The sequence below is a fragment of the Anoplopoma fimbria genome, chromosome 5, assembly GCF_027596085.1.
Source record: "Anoplopoma fimbria isolate UVic2021 breed Golden Eagle Sablefish chromosome 5, Afim_UVic_2022, whole genome shotgun sequence".
Classification (NCBI taxonomy): Eukaryota; Metazoa; Chordata; class Actinopteri; order Perciformes; family Anoplopomatidae; genus Anoplopoma; species Anoplopoma fimbria.
In genome coordinates, this window is record NC_072453.1 from 8,243,842 (window position 1) to 8,266,195 (window position 22,354).

The following is a 22,354-nucleotide window of genomic DNA, read 5'->3' on the forward strand; positions in this document are numbered from 1 at the left end:
CCTGCATTTTAATGTTACATTATCGCTGCAAGGCCTGCTGCTGTCCATTGTTTAATAAATGCAATAAAAAAAGAACTGATTGGGTAGATTGTAATGCAAAACCTTAGATGCTACTAAAGACAGAACATGTTTAAACTCCATTTGCTTATGTTGACTAAACGCAATGCATGATGTAAAAGGCGGCTAAAGTAAAGCTACACGTTAGCTAAGCTACGCTCCGCTTTAGTTAATGTTGTCAGACTTTACTTTCTCACATTGTTCATACACAAATTAAAGTGATAACGATGGTGAATTTATCAATCTAAACTTTAATCAGGTGACTTTTTAACCGTAATGCTATCTCTCATTGGCTAGAGTGGAGGGTAAACTTCCCCAAATCCATTAACAAGCAGGACCGCTAACGTTAGCCTCAACACACTGGTTAAATACTGCAACGTGAGAGTCTGGCTTTTAAAAAAATAATCTACCCTGCAAGATATTGTAGGCCTAGTGAGTTAATAATGTGCTAATTGGAAGTTATGCGGGGTTAAGCATTAACAGCTATCAGATAAACAGGTGCTCTTCTGTTTTGGAAAGGCTTTAAAAAGAGCAGGATATGCCGTTAAGTTTGCTAAACTATGATTGGTTTTTTTAAAAATGTGTCTATTGAAAAATAAATACAGGAATTGAATAATGAACTTAAAAAATGGATGTAACACTTTGGCTCATTTCTTGAGTTTGAAGCATCGTTTGTGCAGAAATGAACGCGTTTCATTTTTCATGCCTCCCATCAAACATCTTAAATGCAAGCCTGTGTTACAATGGACACACGCACACACACACACACACACACACACACACACACACACACACACACACACACACACACACACACACACACACACACACACACACACCAACACAGGTGTGTGCGCTACAGGGAGCTCAAATTTTGTTCCACAAGATCTGTTGTTGCCATGGCACTGCACTGCGTCTCCTTACATCGCCATGGAAACACACACAAAAAAAAGTGATGACTGGCATGGGGCTTGAAGTGAAGTGGGTCAAGAGCATCCCAGTCGAGTCAAGTTGAACCATATCATGAGCTAACCCGACCCAGTCCATGCAGGAACTATGAGAAGACAATGAATGAAAACCCCCAAAAACTCATTCAACACACGAGGAAGCAAAAAAGTTCCTTTAAATGTTATATATTTATCTTTTTGATCCACTTTAAACTACTAACGAAGACTTTTGTGGATATTTTTCCTCCATTGTTTACATGCATCTCTGCAAACTGTGCTCTAAATGCATACAATTGAAATGCAGTTTGTGTATAATTACAATTACTTTACAGGACATTTCAAAAAGATGCGAATATTCTCCAAAACTTGGGGGAGAAGTATATTAATGTAATAGTTAGATGAGACTGATGAAAACCCCTTAAATCAGCAGTAGTCAGCAGAATTCAATCTTAAGGATCAGATCAACGATTTGCTGATTATGACTGAATGCACTATAATTGCTTTAAGTCATTAACCTACTTTATAAACCTCTAATTCACTGGTTTACAGCTTTCACTCATAGGGATTTAAACCCCCACCTGTGTTGTATGACGAGTTAAATACACCTCAGTATGATCATTATTCAGTTCTTAGCTATTTTTCACCGTGTGCTTTGATGTAAATATTGTCTGGTTAAATAGACCCTCACTGAGTCTCCTTAAATTACATTTTGAAATGTTTAATTGAGGTATCAGTGTGTTTGTTTGATAGAAATGTGTCTCCATCTTGTGGTTGCATGTGTTACAGTCATTACTCTGCAGGATGTTTTAGTTACATATATTCACAATCAAACATCCTCAACGTGTCTATAATACTGTGTCACATGCATTTCAGCTGTTTTTTTTAGATTTGCATTATTATGATAAGACATGTGCATTAACAAGAGCTAAAAATAGTATTTCTATCCCAGATTACAGTTACATCACCACCATGAGGTAGAATAAATGACAGACTAAAGGCGTGTGCTGACATCTAGAGGTTGGAAGAGTTAATACATCAATTAACGTGTGAAATATGTTTATCAAGAAGTGTAGAAACACCTAGAAATTAAACATTGCAGGTGTACTATTCTTAACATGTTATTTTCTTTTATTTAACCAGAACTACCTAGTAGATATATATAAAACATAATAATACATTATAATGTATTAGTTGATTATACTTAGCATTTTAAATCTGAAACTGTTAAATAACTAAAGTTATAAGATAAATGTTGTGGTATAAAAAGTACAATAGTTCCCTCTGAAATATAGTGGAGTAATTAACGTTCAAGTACAATTCCTCAAATTTGTACTTAACTGCAGGCTGGAGTATTTTTTCCACCACAATCTATTCACAAACACCACTGCTTTGCCATAAATTAAAGAAAAGCGTCATTAGGATTGCATGTCTTTGTATGAACTTGTGATAATAATGGAGCAAGGAAGCATAAATTACCTTACCAATAAAATAAATTAGCTAATTGATAAATTGACCTTCACTTTTTTTTAAAATAGTGTTTTAAGTCTTTAAGTTTTAAGAAAAAAACAACAACATGAGACCACTTGTTGTTGATGCACATAGAAAACCATTAGTCAACACATTATCATACTGATCTGTAAAGCAGGGACTTATGGGTAGGCCTTTTGTGTTATGAAACCAGGTCAAAATGCGCGTATTAGGATGTTACGAGCAGCACTTGAAGGCACCATGCTCTCCCCTCTTGTGTCCCTACTGTCCTCCCCGAGTCCTGCTCTCGTCTCCTGAGTGTCTGACCGCCGGTGGGGTGTGTCTGCTGGAGATAGTGGAGGGAGAGAGAGAGAGAGAGAGAGAGAGAGAGAGAGAGAGAGAGGAGGAATGCATCAAGTGAGCAGCAAACAGACAGAACAAAACCAGAAGTTGCACGATTTTGTCTTCAGAATAAAAGCACTGCAATGCATGCGATTAGATTTTCTATTTCAAATGGCCAAAACAGAGTAACTGGTCATTTTAAACACACTGGCTGCTAATTGATAATAAAGATAATTTAAGAAACTTAAAACCTTAAAACTGGGACTGTTAAGAATGTACCCTTTTAAACCCCCATTTCAAAAATATGTGGACTCCTGAGCATGGTCAAAAGTTCGGACACACCTTCTCATTCAATGGTTTTTCTTTATTTTTTTCTACATTGTAGATTAATATTGAAGACATCCAAACTATGAAGGAACACATATGGAATTATATTAACAAACCAGAATATGTTTTATATTTTACATTCTTCAAAGTAGTTGAATGAGAAGGTGTGTCCAAACTGGTTTTGACTGGTACTGTATATATAATAAATAATCTTTAGTATGTTGACAATAGCTACAAATGTACAATATTTACAGCGATGTAGTGGATATAATTGGCCAATAAAGTTGTATAAAATTGAATTTGAGACAAGGCCTACTTGATTATACATACAGTACCAGTACCATTCCATATGTGTTCCTTCATAGTTTGGATGTATTCAATATTAATCTACAATGTATAAAAAAAATAAAGAAAAACCATTGAATGAGAAGGTGTGTCCAAACTTTTGACTGGTACTGTATATATAATAAATAACCTTTAGTATGTTGACTATAGCTACAAATGTACAATTTACAGCGATGTAGTGGATATAATTGGCCAATAAAGTTGCATAAAATGGAAATTGAGCCTAGACCTACTTGAGTAAATGAAGGCTACCTTTTCCACCACCTATTGAGTTTTTAAAATGTATGCAAAATGATTTATTCTCACCCATTTATTAACACATTCATTCCCTCTGTGGAGCATTCTGATTGAAATATGTTGACATAATTGAGCTCTCAGCGTTTACACTGAAGGTTAGAACGGAACTACTATTAAAACTCTTTTGCACTTGATGGGGAAAAGCTGTAAAAAAAATCAACAACAAAAAAAACAAAACTCCAGACACCGTGCAAGGCAGCCCAGACAAGAAGACATCGCGCGCACGACCTCACGTGCGAAGGTAAAAAAAAAAAAAAAAAAAAAAAAAAAAAAAAAAAAAAAAAAAAAAAAAAAGAATGCACCTGAACAACTGGACGAGGCTCACGAGTCTGGAGCCGGTTGTGATCTCACACTAGTTTGGAGAGAAGAACAAAAAATAGAAGAAAAAAAAAAGAAGAAGTCATGAAGAAACACCTGAGTCCTACAAAACAGCAGCAGCAGCCGCCGGTACCGGCACCGGCACCGGCTGACGGTACCGGGATCACCGTCCAGCAACTCAACGAGCTGCTCTCCAACGGGAGCGGCTTCTACAGCCTACCGACACAGCACTTCAACGAGGTCTTCCCCCGAATATACATCGGTAACGCGTGAGTCATGCATCCTTTCACCCTGACTTATGGTGCTGAGGCTGACAGGTGAGGCAGGTGTAAAGACGCACCGAGCACCGGATCGCATGTGCGGTGTATGCATGCACACCTATTAGGGCGTGCTTGTTATTTATTGTATTTCATTTTGGTGTCTCCACTATCATCCTCCTCTTCATCCTCCTCTTCATCATCATGGAGGGAAGCGACCGCCTGTTGTTGTCAACAAATTGTGTTGTTGTCCTCGAAAATATCAGCAGCCTGAGCAGCCAGACAGGTTCATTGTGTAACATAATAATAATAATAATAATAATAATAATAATAATAATAATTATTATTATTATTATTATTATTATTATTATTATTATTATTATAATAACAGCATAATCGTGTTCTTCACATATGAAAGGAGGGACACAAAGAACCCTGTTTTTACTCAGTGAATCCCTCCATCATTAGTGTCTCTCTGTCATGTAATCACCTCTTCATGGAGCCGCTCCCCATTCCCTCCAGCTGGGCTGCTATACAACAATCACCACATCCACACAAATATGAATTAATAGGGGTTCCTTTTTATTTTATTTTTCATTCATAAACTGCTGAAGAAAAAAACTAAACAACAGGAGGTCTGGTGGGTTCCTGCAGAACAAAGAGGGGGAAGAAGGAGCACGTGAATGTTGTAGTAGGAAGATGCTCCTCGTGTCTTTTGGAGCATCATTCACCTTTATGACGTAAATAGATCTGATATAACATACACATTCATGATAGTGTAAGTTTTTAGAGAAAACTAATTGTGCTTTTCAAAAAAACAATAAGTTGTGTATAGAGGCAACCTGACAAGCACAATAAATACTGGTTTATTCTAGAGAATGAACAAATGTTGATGAATCAATAAGTCTATTTAAAGAAAACTAATATCCAGTTACTTTTGGTTATTGTTAAAAAGACAAATGTCATATATGACCTTCTTTAGCTTATCAGTTGTGAATCTTTTCTGCTTTCTTTTTTTGTCTTATGTGATAATATTACTGCATGTTTAGGGTTTGATTGTAAGTCGGACAAAACAAACAATATGTAGCTATCAGCCTCTGCTCTTGCGACGTTATCATAATCATGTTATGGGATGAAGGAATAGTTGCTACTTCCTTAAATTCAAGCTTAGTTATCTGTATCACATTGTGAAATCGTGGTGAGAAATATACTATGTGTTTATATTGATATTTGAAATATAAAGAAATCGGATTACAAATGCAATTTATGATTATTTTCACGATTCATTGATTATATCACTTGGTCTATAAAGCATTAGGAAACAATGAGAAATGCCTAGAGCCCAAGTTGACTTGATCAAATAGATTGTTTTTGTAAATCCAATTAGCATTAATTTCCTGTCATTTAAGACAAAGAAAAGCAACATATTCTCACATCTGAAAGCATGGAACCATCAAGTTTTGGGCATTTTTGCTTGAAACTTGACTTTTGGGGAAATCAATAAATCTTTAACATCATTAAAACGTCAGAAAATAGTGTAAATAATAAATGAATGTCCCTAAATCCAAAGTGATGCCCTTTCAATAGCTTGTTTCACCTTACCAACATCCTAAAACCCAACAATATTCAGATTACTATCAAGACAAAAACAGAAAATAAAAAGTCTTTGTGTCTAATCTCATTATGAGATATCTAAATAGCTGCAATTTAATTCCAGCACTGTCACCTGTATCGAGCAGTGAAAGATGCTGAGCCCACAAACACATACATACAAACACATGCATATACTGTATATGTATATTAAACATGGCAGAGGGCGAACTATAAATCTACACTTGTTGGTTGACTGGATGCTATTGGCTTTGTAATGAACATGCCTGTGCAGGAATTTGCAGCTCGTGTTCCAGTAAAACCAGTTCCTGGTACTTCCTGCACCGATGTGCACACATTGCATGTGAGGTGTGTTATGTGCAAGTATAAATACACAACATTCCTTTGGTTCTTACGGTCAGTACACTTAAGTAGGAGCAGATATTCAGATTCAGAACAGGTGCAAATGATGTGTTCTGATCATAGACTGTATATAAGAAGTGGACGTAGTCATAGTGACGTCATCCATTGTTTTGTGGACTGATGTTTTTATTTCGCAGTTGCCATCTTTTGAGTACAGCCGTTGCCATGTTGTTGTTTTTTGCAACCGATGAACGGAATAACCATATTTGGAATGAGGAGGAGTGAAGTAGAGACGCCAGATTCGTCTCTGGTAACCACAGCGACCTGTCAATCACAGTAATCCCGCCCTAAAGCATACCCTGCTTTATGGTCTGTTTGACTCTAAATGGAGCATCATTTACTAAATGAACATCATGCTGTATTGAAGAAGACTTGAAACTAGAGATTGAGACCATAAACTCATGTTTACAATGTTTACTGAGGGAATAAATCAAGAGAGAAGTAGAGTCATTTTCTCATAGACTTCTATACAAGCAGAGGAGTCGCCCCCTGCTGGACAGTAGAGAGAATGCAAGTTAAAGACACTTCAGCATTGGCTTCACTTAGCAGAACCGGAGGTTGCCGCCTAGATTTTTCTGATTCGTTAGTTATTTTTTCTTTCTTAATTCTGACCAAGATACATACTGAGCATTAACATAAAAAAACAAAAATGTGTCCGTCCTCCCTGGTGGACAGAAATCATTCCAGGTTTCAAGTGTCAAATTTGTCGGAAAAGCCATTTAAGGAAAAAAAGAAGTTACAGGAAATATAACTTTCAAATACATTTAGCTGTGCCATAATGTGATATAAGCTTTTACGGAGCAGCTTTTAGTCTCACTTTTATGGATTCACTGTAGACAACGGGTTCAGGGAAGCCCCCATGAGAAACCCAGTCCATCAGTTGGCTCCGGTCACTGCCAAGAGAGCGATGGAGGAATACAAGCACATTACTGTACCTCGGCGCTACAACAAAATCAATCTGAATATGCCAATCTGTCCGAGCCAAGTCTCCAAACAAAGTGCTGGCAGCCGTGTGCTGAGCTGAAGCCGATCAGACAATGCTGGGACTCTAATGTGCTTTCAGCTTTATGGTGCCTTTTTGAAGAAGACATTTTGATATCTGATGAAGAAATGTCTTTCTTTTAAAGTCATTTAAAGAAGCATTTGTCTTTACTTTCTCTTGTCAGTGGGTCACAGTATGGTGGGGTAATTAGTAAAGTATTTAATCATTAAAGTACATCATAGGCAGTCCAAACAAGTCGAAAGGGCAGCGTAATGTAATGTGATATAACAAATGGCTCATATTGATTGTTGATGAAAGCCTGCACCTTGTCCACTATTTCCACCACTGGGACACAGTGAGCCTATTTTCAACTGATGTATCCTTTATATTAGTCGTTCCCTGTTATCATTTAATTTGTGTAGCTGGCCAATATCAAAACAAACGTACAGATTAACACATTATTATATAAAATGTTTATATGTGGCGCAGTGGTTCACACACTTATTTGATCACAGTTGACTGAAAAAAAATAGCTTTGTCCTTGAAAATATTCATTACTTCTGTCATGTCATCCCCTATAGGGACTTGGGCCCATGACCTATTTTAGGCTACGATCTATACTCTAAAGCAAAAACCAGGACACAAAATGTAATATAGGATTGTTCCCCTGGCACTCATGGAAATACATTATAGTTCAGTTGATAAAAGCTAATCAGAAATGTAATCTTATAACCCATATCTTTTAGTGACATATTACATGCACGGAAATGAATTAGGCGAAACACCGGGAGTAAACAAGTCTTCATTGCTACGGTGGCGTCTCCCGTCAATTTGGACACGTTTAAATGCAAGTTGTCCTAAGAAGTGTAACATTTTCTACTTTTAATTAAATTAACTCTACTGTCTATGTTACGTTACTTTGGACAATGATGACTAGGTGTTTGGGAACAACCTAGAAGTTTTTAGCTAGCTAACGTGAGCCTAACATGAAATTATCTTAATTGTAATCTAAAATTATATATCACCCACTGTAAATATTATCCTAATAGAGAAAAGGAACAAAGCAATAAGCTATCCAGAAGAGATGAGTGGAAAACAGACATCTGGGAAGGAATAGAACTCCAATAACACAATATAGAGTTTTAAAAATGCTGACCTGCGGACATGTTTCATGAACTAGTCAGTAAAAAATGTTCCCATCGCTTAAATGGATTAAAAGTGTATTTTCCAGAACTCAAAAAGCCCTTACACTGTTTCCAGATCAGTCGTAGTCAGCACTATGAACCCACCGTGTGCAGCTCAGGGACACACTTAAGGTGTGGTTTGTTTGCTTTGAGGAACACTTTGGCTCTCTGTGAAGCCGGTCTTTAATAATGGATGTTATGGGACTGCAGATCCCAGGGTGGAGGAGGCTGGGACAGGGCAGGTAAATAGGAAAGGAGCCACTGGCTGTGAACTCGCTTGAACCACAGTGTTCCTCTGCATTGTACAAGTACAGTAAGTATGAAAAGTGCTGCTCGTGTACAGTCACTTCTCCTTCCACACTTACAGTGCACATGTTGCATTGTAAGTGCTCATGCTGTAAATGTAAGCGTCTACTTAATCGTTTATGCACATCGGTCAAAACGTAAACAGACATATTCTGATTTCAAGAGGGGAATAATGTGAATTAAGAGTCCTCACATCAGAAGGAGTCTTTGCCCTACAGATGACACACAAACAGATGGGCTGCTTCATCCCTCCTCCAATGAAGCAAAATGGTGGCGGAGAGGATTTTCTTTTTTTTTATTAGTTCTTGCAGAGGAGGCTTTGAAGCCACCGCCTCTAGGGACCAGTCCAGGGTCACCTAGCCTCGCCCCACCAGCCTCATATTGACTGCAAGAAGATATAGCAATAAAAAGCACACAGCGCTGTCAGGGTGGGCATGTTACAGGGATATTTATCATTCTTTGGTCTGGATAAAAGAAGAGCAAGGAGACGTTTTTAGCTTTTATACTAGAGTTGTTCCAATACCAGTATCAGCAATGCCTCTAATACACCCTCTAATGCTGGATCAGGTATCGACAAGTATGTGTGACCAATTCAATATCCCGCTTTCATATTATTTATCACTACAACACATGTCGCTTTATATCCAATCTGTACATCCTGCCTGATGGGTACTGCACATGTCCCAACTAGCACTACATACCTGTGGTTAAACCAGTTGAGAAAGTCCCGGGTCTGAATGGTGAAGCAAATGCTTTAGTGCCTTTTACTTGCATTCTTTCTAATGGCCATCAGGGGGCGACTCCTCTGGTTACAAAATGAAGTCTGATTGTGTAGAAGTCTACTCTACTTCTCACTTGATTTATAGTAAACATTGTAAACATGACTTAAATGGTCTCAATCTCTAGTTTCAAGTCTTCTTCAATACAGCTTGATGTCCATTTCGTAAATGATGCTCCATTTAGAGTAAAATAGACCATAAAGCAGGGTATGCTAGTTTGCGTTAGCTGTTAGCAGACGTTGGGCAGCACAGTTCTGCTTGGCTAAACAACGGAACCAACAGCTAACGTTAACGGATGTTTAATTGTGTTTTTCAGTGTATTTTACATTAAAAGAGGAAACACACTGAAGAAAAGAAGACAAATGTTCCCGTCACATACAGTAAACTCACATTTATTCTCCGTTAGCTATAGAGCAACAGTATGGTGGAGCTTTTTTTTTTTTTTTTTGCTGTTTAAACATAAATTCAGCCCTGCTAATTAGTGCCACTAAATGTTCCACAAACCTCTAATACAACATATACAAAAGAGTCGTTTTATTTAGAATCAATGGGCAGAGCCTCCGGCCAGGTTGGATCGTAACAGTGGACACGGGCATCGAGCCAGGCGGGCTGGAGAAGCCAAAACCCTGGATTGCTTTGTTGTGGTTTGTTTGCTCCGTTCAGGCCTAATATGCAGTATTGTTCCTTACAAGCAAAGTACAGCAGAGCAGGAAGGGAGCAGATTTATTGTTTCCTGGATGTTTAGTAGACGGATGAGACGCTCTTTAACCTTTTCTTTCTATTTTAAGTCCTGCTTGAAAATGGTTATAGCCAAAATATGTAAATTCTTGGTGTGCATGTCATTATTTTTTCCCCTTTGTAATCAGTCTCTTTCACTTTGTTTCCTCTTCCTCCTGTGTGCATCCATTCTAGTAATTGTAGTTTTGCAACATCTCTATACCTCGGGGTTTTGGACTGTTTGGAGCATTTCATTTCTTCAGAGGACACTTCTGCTCTCCTGCATTTACATTTGCAAGAAAGCTAACACATTTATCACTTTTATAGAGCTTCTTGAAGGAAAAAGAACAGGTGAACACAATCAGAGAAATTAACTCTGACCTACAACAACCTTAGCAGAGGTCTAATCAACAATTATAACTGAGAACGCCTGTGTGGAGCTTTAAGACATCACCTTTGGCTGTGGTGTCTTTTAAAGGACAATTACTTTTTATCACATTTTCTAGATTAAATTATGAACTCAATTATCAATAAATAAGTTGGACTCGGTATAACACGGAGACACTTTCGAGTACGGATTTAAAGCAGCAACATGCATAACTCTCCCAGCTCTCGGCAGCAGATAAACAGTATTCGGCCGTATATCAAGCTGTAATGCTGCCAGCCACAGTGTTCACTGAAACGCATGCAGAGTGGTCGTGAAAGATGCAACCTACATTGTCAAAATATCACTTTGAAATAAATTGTGCTGACACGCTCCCTTTGCTGTATCTGTCGGTTGTTATTATTAGTGCTGTTATTTGTCTTAGATGTCTTGTTCTGCTGCAGTACACTCATCATTTTGTGATGTGAGCGAACACAAAAAAAGGAGTTTTAAATCACCATCAAGAGGCACTCTATACGTTTTTACTGGTAAATTTGTGTCAATGCAGCAGGCTCAGCAACCTGCTACAGTGATTAAATTAGTGTTTTTCCACTCTCTTCCTGAATCCCCAGGTTCGTTGCCCAGAATGCAATGCGTCTGCAGAAACTCGGAGTGACGCACGTCCTCAACGTGGCGGAGGGCACCTCCTTCATGCACGTCAACACCAGCGTGGAGTTCTACGCCGGCACGGGCATCACGTACCACGGCATCAAGGCCAACGACACGGTGCAGTTCCACCTCAGTGCCTTCTTTGAGGAGGGGGCTGATTTCATCGACAAGGCGCTGGCTCACAATAATGGAAAAGGTGAGGAAGTGGGATATGTTTGGATTTTCACTCTTTTTATGTTCTGACCTTTTGTGTTCAGGGCTGCTAAGTCGACAGTTAATTGGGTTAAATGCTAAAAATGGATGATCAGTCTTTTTATATTGACAATGTGTGCAAAAGCTTTCACTCATAATAATGAACCCAAGGATAATTTAGCCCTACGGAGCATTATAGCGTCTTTCAGCACATTTGTTTTTCTCTTACAGTTTTTTTGTTTCTGGTTCACTCTCCCCGCTCTCATAGCGTCGTTTTCAGCTTCAAGAAAACTGTTGAAAACAGAACTTTCCCAGCACTAAACAGCAGACGAAAAACAATTTCACTCTGAATTTATATTAAAAACAATCAACAGGGATTTAGACATTTTTTTATAGTTTAAAAGCAAACATTCAAATATTATGCTCTCCTCAAAGCCTCAAGACTCCTTTGGCAAAAACAGGAATTTTACCTCACTGGACAAACTCACTTCATTTAAACTTGACTGAAACAAAATAAAAACTTTCTATCCACTGTTCATAATATCTCCAACTCGGGTTTGGGAGTTTGAAAGAGAGACTGAATAATGAACAGATATAATAACACGAAACCACGGTAACAGTTTCACGTTTTACTAACACTGTTTTCCAGTGCGTTTGTGACGTCAAATGTGGCTATTTGAAAACCTACCTAAATAACTCCATAACATCAACGTATTTCGTTACCAAAAGACAACTGAGAGTTTATGCCTCAACAAAAGGAGATAAAAACACTGTCGTTCTTTCTTCAGTCGCTCCCACTTAAAAAACAATTTGTCTCCACAAGTTGAGACATGAAAAAATAAAGCTCCTCTTGCGGCTCTTCTAACAAAAGCTACAAGATTTAAAGCGTCTTTTAATGATTCACCCTCAATACCGCTTCATTGCCGTGGATCTCGAAAGTGAACGCAGGAGGAGATAATCACGACGCCCTGAGCATCTGAGGCTAAATCTGACACACTCCTGAGCCCTGCTCCATATTCCTTTATCAGATCATATCGAGATGTTTCATCCGTCACACACCTGTGGCACCAAATCCACCTCATTGTGTTCGACATTAACTATCGTAAACAGGAGATATAACCCTAAATAACAGAATAAAACCATGAAATTATGTATAAAAAACGCTCAAAATGCAGAAATCACCAAGTTGTTAGTCCTAAATTAGCCATTAGATGTTAAATTTAACAAGTTAAGTTTAACATGTCATATGTGTTGTGGAGCATATTGGAAAAACACTATATGCAAAATCAATCAATCAATCCCAAGAGGCCTCCACCCTCCCCCCAACAAATTACATGGATTTATTGTCAGCATTGGCACAGAAAAGCATCTTAATTCCACCATCGCTGTGGTAAATCAGATGTGAAGAGCCACCGTCACAAGGACTGTGATGGAGGAAGATATTACGCCGCTGCCTCGTACGCTGTAGTTTGACCCCTCAGTGCTATTGGGTCACATCATCTTTGACATTTCGTGCTGCAAGCTCTGAAAAGGTCAAAGGTCCTTTGAAAGGATTTTTAATGAGGAGCTGCATCGATGTTCCTACGTGTCCGCCATATTGAAGACATGAGGTTATTGTGTGTTACAGTCAGTGGTGTCTTAAAAAAGTGTTTACAAGCTCACATCGCACACTTTCTAAATTCACCATGGAGGTTTCATATTCACATTCACATGGGTGTTTTAAGGTCATTTTGTGGGTAAAGTATTACTTAAATGAATGTGAGATAAAATTATAGATTTATAAATTGAAAAGGAGTTAAGTTTAATTTCAAAATACTATATTCAATGAGGATCCATGTCGTGATTATCCAATTAGCATGACTTTGCTCGCTAGTGTCCTTTTATTTATTAGCTTTATTTGTTGTTTATTTGTGTTTTAGGTCATTAGATCACGGAAAAAGGTCAAGCGGATAGGTATTTTTTAAAGTCTGCCAACTGCAAACTGTCTGTTGTGCTTCTAGACTTTATATTTTGAATCCGTAGAGATCATTACACTTTGAATATCACATTCTTCTTCTTGTTTCGGATAAGAAGTGACAGCCCTGTTAGTGAGTGAGCGATGGAGCGAGAAAAACGAGTGAAGTCGTGAGCCAGAGCTCCTTTGCCTCCAACAAGAGGATACAGTACAATCAACATTGATCCGTGGCAGGCCGGCTGATTAGGTATTGAAGAGGTTGTTTCATTGGCAGAGGACTACAGAGGAGGAGAGGGATAAAAGAGGGGGATTATACTACAGACGAGAGTTGTTGGGTTTCAAATAAAGTGCAGAATCTGCAGATCTGACCTGAGCCCGGAAAATCAGCTGCGCTGTGAAGCTCGCCAAGTCCGATTCCTCGTGGGGGTTTTTGGGGACTTGTCAGTGAATGAAAGCGTAAGTCAGATAGAGATGCATCTTAAACAGCAAACACAAACAAGTTGTCATTCAAACACACAGATAAGAACAAAGAAATGAAAACACAAATGCAGTACAGAGAACATACATGTATTCTGTGCACGACCTCACAGAGTCTTTATGATTGACTTTGCCGGGTTCTGCAGCAGAGGTCAGGTCTTGTATTTGCATCTCCTGGCACGCAAGATGCTTCGCTAGGCAACTTTGATCGCAGCATATGTTCACCAACCACTCTACCTTTTCATTTTGTTAATTTGTTTATTCTTTCTTTCCTATTTTTTCTTCCTCCTTTGAGACTTACAGAGTAAAAACCATCCTAGAAGCAGAAATCTTCTGTTGTTTTTTCCATAATCCCCTCCAACGACACGGTGAAATTAAACAAACATTTACCAAGTTCGGCTATTTCCATCTGTTAAATCTGTTAAAGTCTCTTGGTTTCTGTCAAATATGTTTAGTGAAATATATTTTTCGGGTGTTTTATATCAAATCCCATTTCTTTTCTTGTAAGTTAATTAAATGTAGCTAATGACTCATCTTAAAGTTGGTTGTATTTACAGACATTTATCCAGTCCAATGTGGTTTTAGGATGACTTATAACGACACTTAACTGTTAACTCCATAGGTTGTAGTAGCTAGCGAAGGCAATATTAGGGGTCAGAGGTGCTGAGGTACTTACTAACAAAATGCACTGTTTCCTCCTGTTTAGGAAACATTTGATAAAAAACTACAGCGACAAACTGTTTTAGGAACTTATTTAACCTTTTTCTTACTACATGGAGCTTTCACCTTGTGTTGATTTTGGCGGCACCTGTGGACAAAAGTGGTAGTGTTTCCGAGCACCAGACTCCCTTTAGAAAACAACTAATTTAACTGCAGTAACTTAAGAATGAAAGTATACATTCATGAACCGTTTTTAAAGAATTACATGTTCAGAAGGAACCAATCGGCTTGATTTTGGTTCTGTTCTTCATGTGGGATTTGTTGACCGTTAGATGTAGATATTGCTGAATGCTGCTAGCGGTATCCTTTAGAATGGCTTATATTGAGACCACATATTGTTCTATTCTCTGTTTTCTCCAGGGAAAGTGTACGTACACTGCAGAGAAGGCTACAGCCGCTCCCCCACCATGGTTGTCGCCTACCTCATGTTGCGCCACAAAATGGATGCCCGGCTGGCGGTGGCCACCGTGAGGCACAAGAGAGAAATCGGCCCCAACGACGGCTTTCTTCGCCAACTGTGCCAACTCAACGAGAAGCTGGCGAAGGAGGGCAAGCTGAACGGGGAGGTGGGCAAACTAAAGACCAAGTGAAAAGCGGAAAAAAGCCCCGCCTCCTCCCATCTACCCCCCCCTTCACAGGCGTTTCAGCCGCTCTCGGAGACTGACCCCACCCTGACCAAACCAGCACCCATCCAACACACCAGGGGGTATATTCAGAAACACAAACATACATGCATTTATCTGTGTAGGTAATTATTCCGCCATGCACACACACACACACACACATACACATACATACATGCTGTTTCTCATCTTCTTGTCTGTCACTACTGCTCTGTAAGGCTCCTACAAAGAACGAGATCTCAAATATTACACCTCCACCCTTTTTTCTAAACTCCAAACCACACAGATGTGCAGACGTACCTTAAAGCATTCCTTCAACTCCCCCCCCCACCCAGAAGGTGAAAACTTCGCCCAGATTTTTAAGATTTTCCTTAAAATAGAAGATTATAGCACAATCATTCCATAGTTCTCCACTGCCGGGAATCTCAGCAAAGTACTCTATAAATTCCAAATGAACTCTTAGATAATTTGAAGGCCACACATGATGCAGGCAAAACAAGCCAGTAGGTAATATGTGAATTGACGGAGGAAAAATCCCAAACATTCCATGAAAACAGAAAAAACGCCCCTCAGAGTTTTCCCTCTCAATCTTTAAAAAAACTTCCCTTCTACCTTTAGGGGCAGATATATAAAGGCACAAACGATTCACACTCTTATTCCAGCTCCGTGTAGCATATCGGACAGCGTTCCTCCACCGCATACGGCCTCTAGTTTGAAGACGGTAGCAAATTAATCTGTCGGCCGGCAGCAAAGACAGCAAAGGTCGAGCTAATTAAAAATAACGAGCCGCTGCGTTCATGTAGCCGCCATATTTAGCTGCTGATATGACGAATGTTCAGAGGTAAATATGACGATGTTTTGGTTTGTTGTTGAGCTAAATCCGCTTCCACACAAGACAAATCACATTTAGGCAACTGAATATCTTCTTGAAGAGAAGCTTCAAATTAGCTTATTTACAGTATTTCATTTCTAAAGTGGTTTATTTACAAATTCAATTTTCTCCTGCAGTAGAAATAATAAGAAGGAAGTTATTATAATTTTCTGTAAAGCAGGACTGCATGAATTAATCCGGAAAAAAACACTCACACAATCTGCTGGTTTAGTTTGTGTGTAGTATTAAACTGACAGATCAAATATAATCCTAATTTAATACGCCCAGTTGTCTACACAGGCCACAATATACTCAAGTGTGTTTTTACATTTATAGTTTTATACTTACAGTGATTGTGCTTAAGGCTCTGAACGCTGCCAAAAATGCAGATGACCTACACTCAATACTGTACCTGAACGCATCCTGTGTAGACGGTTTTTGTTACCTTTAACTTAAAGGACACCCACACTAAACCAGCTGATTTTTCAAAACGATGTTTCGGCACAATTTGAGAAGATCTCTACTTACACTCGAAGGCCTGAACAACAGGAACACTGTTTAATCTCCTTTTCCTCCATTTTGGTCGGCAAAATACTGTGTTTTAATGAAACCAAGGTCACGATTGTCGTTTTCAATCGTATTTTTCAGTTTTAGTGTCCAAAACTGAATGAGCATAAAGATGAGATTGGACTCATAAATGCTACCCATTTATGAGCCAGACACTTTTTTCGAGTCAGAAAAACTCTAGAATACTAAAATATGCAGAAAATGTTGGCCTAAATTAATTACAACCACCCTTAGCAGGCTTTCATCACTTTACGTTACGTAAAGAAACAAGCGTAACAATGTTAAACAACAAGCGTAAAGTCAATTATTACTAGTCCTGTGTTTGTTTGCCATCCACCACCACTCCCAACCACCCTCAGTGGAAATATTCGCTTTTTATTTTAGCGCATAAGTTTTAACAACGGTCGTTTGTTGTACGTCACTTGACCAAATGCAAAAACAACCAAAAGTTTACGTATCCGTTGTTTTCAGAAACGTACAATGCCACCTTTTTTTTTATGTGGTGACTGATCCGGAACGTTGTTATATTAGTGAACACTTATATTACCAACCCCACGGCAAAATGTCCAGTAGCTTTGGGGTGTTAAAAGCTGATTTCACCAGTTTACCACCTTCAAACTAGAGGCCTTTAGTTGTTAACTGTCACCAGTGGAGGAAGTCACGCCGCTCTTTCAACAGAGAAAGCTCCAGTCATCACGCCAGAGAGTTGTCCACTGCCAATTCCCTGACACAGCCATTCGGTCAGTATCCAATACCACAGTTTCATCAACACAGTTTGTCAGAGGCCCATTTACACAACATGTCTCACTCCTCAGCGTGTGTGTTTTATTATGCCTGACTTAACGCACACACCGGGTGAAGCCACAGTTTTTTGTTTGTATGTACTAAAGCATTGCAATATATGTCAATACCCCCATCAGATATATAGAATGTACTCACATCTGAATATCGGGCTGTAGTTATTACATATAGGCAACAGTAGTTTGACAACACATTTTTTAAAAGTATTTATTACGAGGCATAATACTGTAAAACTAAACCTAGTGCCAGAAAGGACGGCGATGGAGTGTTTTTAACAACCTGCAACAGGTGTATCTCGCTTTCAACACAGAATGCCACGTGGTAATGTTCTGAAACCATTGTTTAGTTTGAGGCAACAAAACTACTTGGTTAAGAAAAAACATCATGGATTGTGTTTGAATAATAAGGTGATAAGGTAACAATGTAATGTAACAACGTCACCTAACAATGTAGCGTACTAAATTAACTTTAAGTAATTTTTCAAGGTAATTTGACAATGTAACGCAACAATGTAACGTAACAATTGCAACAATGTAAAACAACAAGCGTAATGTCAATGCTTACTTTCGGTTTCACGACACGAACAGCGGTCTCTTGGGTGAAAGTCCTGTGTTTGTTTCTCCACGGGAGTGTTGTTTTTTAACACAGATTCCAATTAAAGTGGCGGTTTTGAGATAGAAAGTCAGACCTGTTGAGCTGAAAAACAAGTATCATCCCATCAGGAAAGAGTTTCGGTAGTTCAGCCACTCTGTCCCGCGTTTCAGATTCGATATTTTTTGTAAACAAACGTCCTTGTTAGCATGAATCCAGTTGTCTCACCAGAGAGAAAAGTGGAAACTAGGTTGTCTCACCTCATTAATGGCACTATTTATTCCTCCTTTGATATATCTGTATACATATGAATATATACATGTATACTGTATATACATATTTAAGTGTTGACATATATGAATGTATGAGCAATGTGTCTATAACGTGTAGGTATCGTCAGTACGTCTTAAGTCCTTATATATCATGTTATATTTGTATACGACATCGTGGAATAGCTCCTCCATTCTTTCTGTTCCACGGTCGATTACATGTACATTCATATTCAAATATATAATGTACATGTAGAAATGTTGTGATGTTTCTTATCACAATTGTGCAAAACTTGCTTTACGATAGCAGGGTTTTTCCAAGCTGGGATACGGAGGCATGTGATCATCGTGTTTACTAGTGTTTTTTGTACAGTTTTTAAGTTTCCATGGTAACTTAATTCATAGTATACAGCGAGATGCAGGTGGCAGCGTAAGATGGAAACGGATGGTCCTGCAACACGTCATCATGTCCGAGGATTAACTCATCCCGTCGCCTGTTCATTTGGTGCTGCAAAAAACATTTACTTTCTTTATTTCTGGATGGAAGTTTTCTGTGAAGATCAATATTTGGGTTTCTATGTATGAGAATGAATTGATTCTCGAGCTACACTTTTTCATTTCAATGCAATGTTCCTTTTTAGCTGCAAAACACTAAATTTCACTCACAAATATTCCCCTTGATCATACTGCAGTTAGGCCAGTCTTCATTTTGATTTTTGATTACTTTTAGATTTCTAGACTTATTCAAAGCACATGCTAGCTTTGAACTCTTAGAATTTAAATTAAAACTAATCTTAAAATACTCCTTTTGGCTTCGGGGGAGATATGACGTTAATTTTCTCAATTTTTTAAGGGTTTGTAGAACAAACAGGTAATCGATAAGACAAAGAAAATAGTCGACAGATCAGTCTATAATTCAAATAGATGTCTAGACTATAATTTAATTTAGCATATCTTGGAAGAAATCTAATGTATATATGACCTTGGTGAAGAGTACTGCAGACTGAAATCAATAAATACATCTAACAAAATTCCAATTTTTAAATACAATCTCAAAACATGCATTGAAATGTCAAATGTTGCTGCAGTTTCTGATTCATGATTGGCCTGAGGACCAAGTCAGAGAAGAGAATATTATCACAAAGAGTTAGAAATGAGGGCAAACTGCAGTTGTGATGTCTCTCATGGGGGGGGAGGTCACATGGTTGCACTGATTCTGGTTCATGCTCCTGTCATTCGGTCATCTCATGCACTTGAAAATGTTTGAATCCTGCAGAGCAACACACTTGACTTCACTCATCTTGCAAGCGCTGCTTCCTGTTTTTGTGTCCGGCAAGATGAACCAAGTGCAGCGGCTCGGATTCGAGAGCATTTTCAAGTCTTATTTAGTGCATGTGTCACTCTGCATTGTCCAAACGCCTCGTCATGAACCCCAAACCAAACCAACAGTGACTATTACATAACAAAGAGAGAGAAACACGTACCTTTGTGCCCTCACATGAACACATTAAACACCAAGAATGTCTTCTGCCAAGTGACCTACTATGTTGTACAAAAAGCCATTTCCATGTTTATGATTGGCCTTTTTGGGGGGTTTCACTCATACAAGTATTTACATCTGCTCTACAATACTGCCCTCCTTCTGAATTCACAGAAAAAAAGCAACAACTAGAACTTTTCACAGTTCAGTATTTCTTGTTGAGTTTTACATGAAAGTATGTTTAAAATTTGAGTATTTATTGGGGTGAAATTGGTCCAGGATGAGGGTATGTACTTTATAGCATCAACTGCCTACACCAATCTGCTTCTTGATCAAATCATTGCGGTTTTTGGTTTTACAAGACAGAGTCTGATAAACACAAACCAGACCAGCCATGGTAGATGTTTTCTGAAACTATTTACACGACAAAATTTTACAACTCGTCCTTTTTCTGACGAACGAACAAAGAAAGCGTCTATGATGGCTACACTTCTGGCTTCACACTCTTTTTTTATTGCATAGACCTTTTACAGTTCGTAAACAATGATGACGTATGTGAGTGTGCACACGCAGTTTGGCAACGGAAGCACGGCGCAGTGCAATATAGCTTGTCAAGCTATGCAAGGGAATTAACCACAAAAGATGGTGATCACAACCAAAGTAATTTGACTTTCAAGATCTTTAGGAACATGTTGGTGTCCTTGTGAAAGCCCTCAATCAATTTGAAATACATATGAATTTGTGTTTATCATCTACGGCGAGCATTATTGTAAGTTACTGCGAGCGATCAGGGAGTTTCAAATGCATTTGTCTGAAAGTCACCAGATCTGAAACACCTTTGTGCTGAAGCTGTCTAGTCCTGTCTGAATTCTGTAGAGCTTTTAATGCTGTTAAGAGTTTAAATTAAAAGTTTTTAAGCTTTCTTATTCGTCTGGATGGCTAGGGCAGAAAAAAAAAAATCCACTTCCGTTGCCAACATGCACAAGCATATTTATGATGACATCAGCTGTAAAAAGATCTATTGAGAAACAGATAAACACTGCCACCTGCTGTTCAACAGATCAACTTCTCTTTCTTTATGTACTAATCATTTTACATAGTTACAATCCAAATGTTTTGTGTCAAAGGAGACTTTTTTTTTTCCTTAATGTAAAACCCTGTAATGTCAAAACGTCTTTTTGTTTTGTTTAATAAGGTACCAGCATCGTTTTGTGGGTTATACTCCAGGTACAGTACTTTACGTATTATCGAGAATGTCAAATGTGAAATGCCATTGATGTATATTGTTATATATACTGAGTATGTTACACGCACTAAGGCAATTGTGAATTGCTGCATTTTACCGTCTTAACCGGCCTACTTATATAGATAGGGCATTGTTCGATGTTGGGATATAGTGAGTTGAAATTGCAGATGAAACTTTTCTCCTTAATTTGTCCCGTTACAAGGATAAGTTGGTTTTAAGTTCTTTTAAGAAGGCAATTTATTTTTTCTACAGGAGGAAATCATGAAAGTGACCTACTTGTATTGACATCAAGCTAAACGCAGTGCGTCATTATCCGTGTTGTTTTTGAATGAGTCAGCTTTAATGGTACCTGGACCAGACAGTAATTGCAGTTCCTCCATGGTGCTTGTTGAAAACTTTTGCAAGTTATAAGAGTAGAGAGGAGGACCAAATCGTCCACAAAGAGCCAGGTAATTTGTTTTTTCTATCACGCAGAGAGTACATTAAATTGACTTTTGGTCAAATGTGCCGTCCCATGTGGAGAATCTCAGCCATCTGCGCTGACGGAGGCAAAAACCTGAGATGTTTAAACCCGTCTGTGACTCAAATCTTACATAATGGAAACTCATCTGGCTGAACTTTTTGGTCCATGATGCAACAAAACTCCATCCATCTGGTTCTCCTGAGAGCGCTCAAACAAACACCGGGAAATGACATGCAAATACCATTTGGCCCAGGTGAAGTGCCGAGCTGCCATCTTCTTCTTTCCTTTTGCTCCCGTTTTGAAAAAAACAAACAACCAAAACGGCTTGAAAGCAGGAGTTTTTAGCACAAATGAGCCCACTGCCCGACTCCTCCTGGAGTCCACCACAGAGTCGACGTCTTACCTTGTCTCGTTTCTGTTGGTGTACGGATGTCGCGGAGGACATTGTTGTGATGTTGGATTGGCTGTTTTTTTTTTTTTGGGGGGGGGGTTTATCCACTTATATATATTTGTCACCGCCACCAACATCTCGACGAACACACAGCACCCCACCCGAAGCCTTACAGGAAAGATCGATTCTTTAGATTGTTTTTTCGGTTCGTGTATCTTACTTCACGCGGCAGGAAGGGACGACACCCTTACAGGACGAGACATTGTTGAAGTGCACTTGATTTTAAATTGCAATGTTACTTTTCTTACCTTGGAGAAGTCCCTTCTTTCTTATGTTTA

General features: G+C 38.6%; 1 protein-coding gene across 1 annotated transcript; it reads left to right on the top strand.

Annotated features, from left to right (window-relative positions):
• Positions 1–4,125: 4,125 nt before the first annotated feature.
• Positions 4,126–15,304, top strand: dusp3a (dual specificity phosphatase 3a). The gene is made up of 3 exons (XM_054598371.1): positions 4,126–4,369; positions 11,335–11,567; positions 15,075–15,304. Exons 1-3 carry the CDS (start codon positions 4,185–4,187, stop codon positions 15,302–15,304), a joined length of 648 nt encoding a protein of 215 aa, XP_054454346.1. The 5' UTR covers positions 4,126–4,184.
• The last annotated feature ends 7,050 nt before the right edge of the window (positions 15,305–22,354 follow it).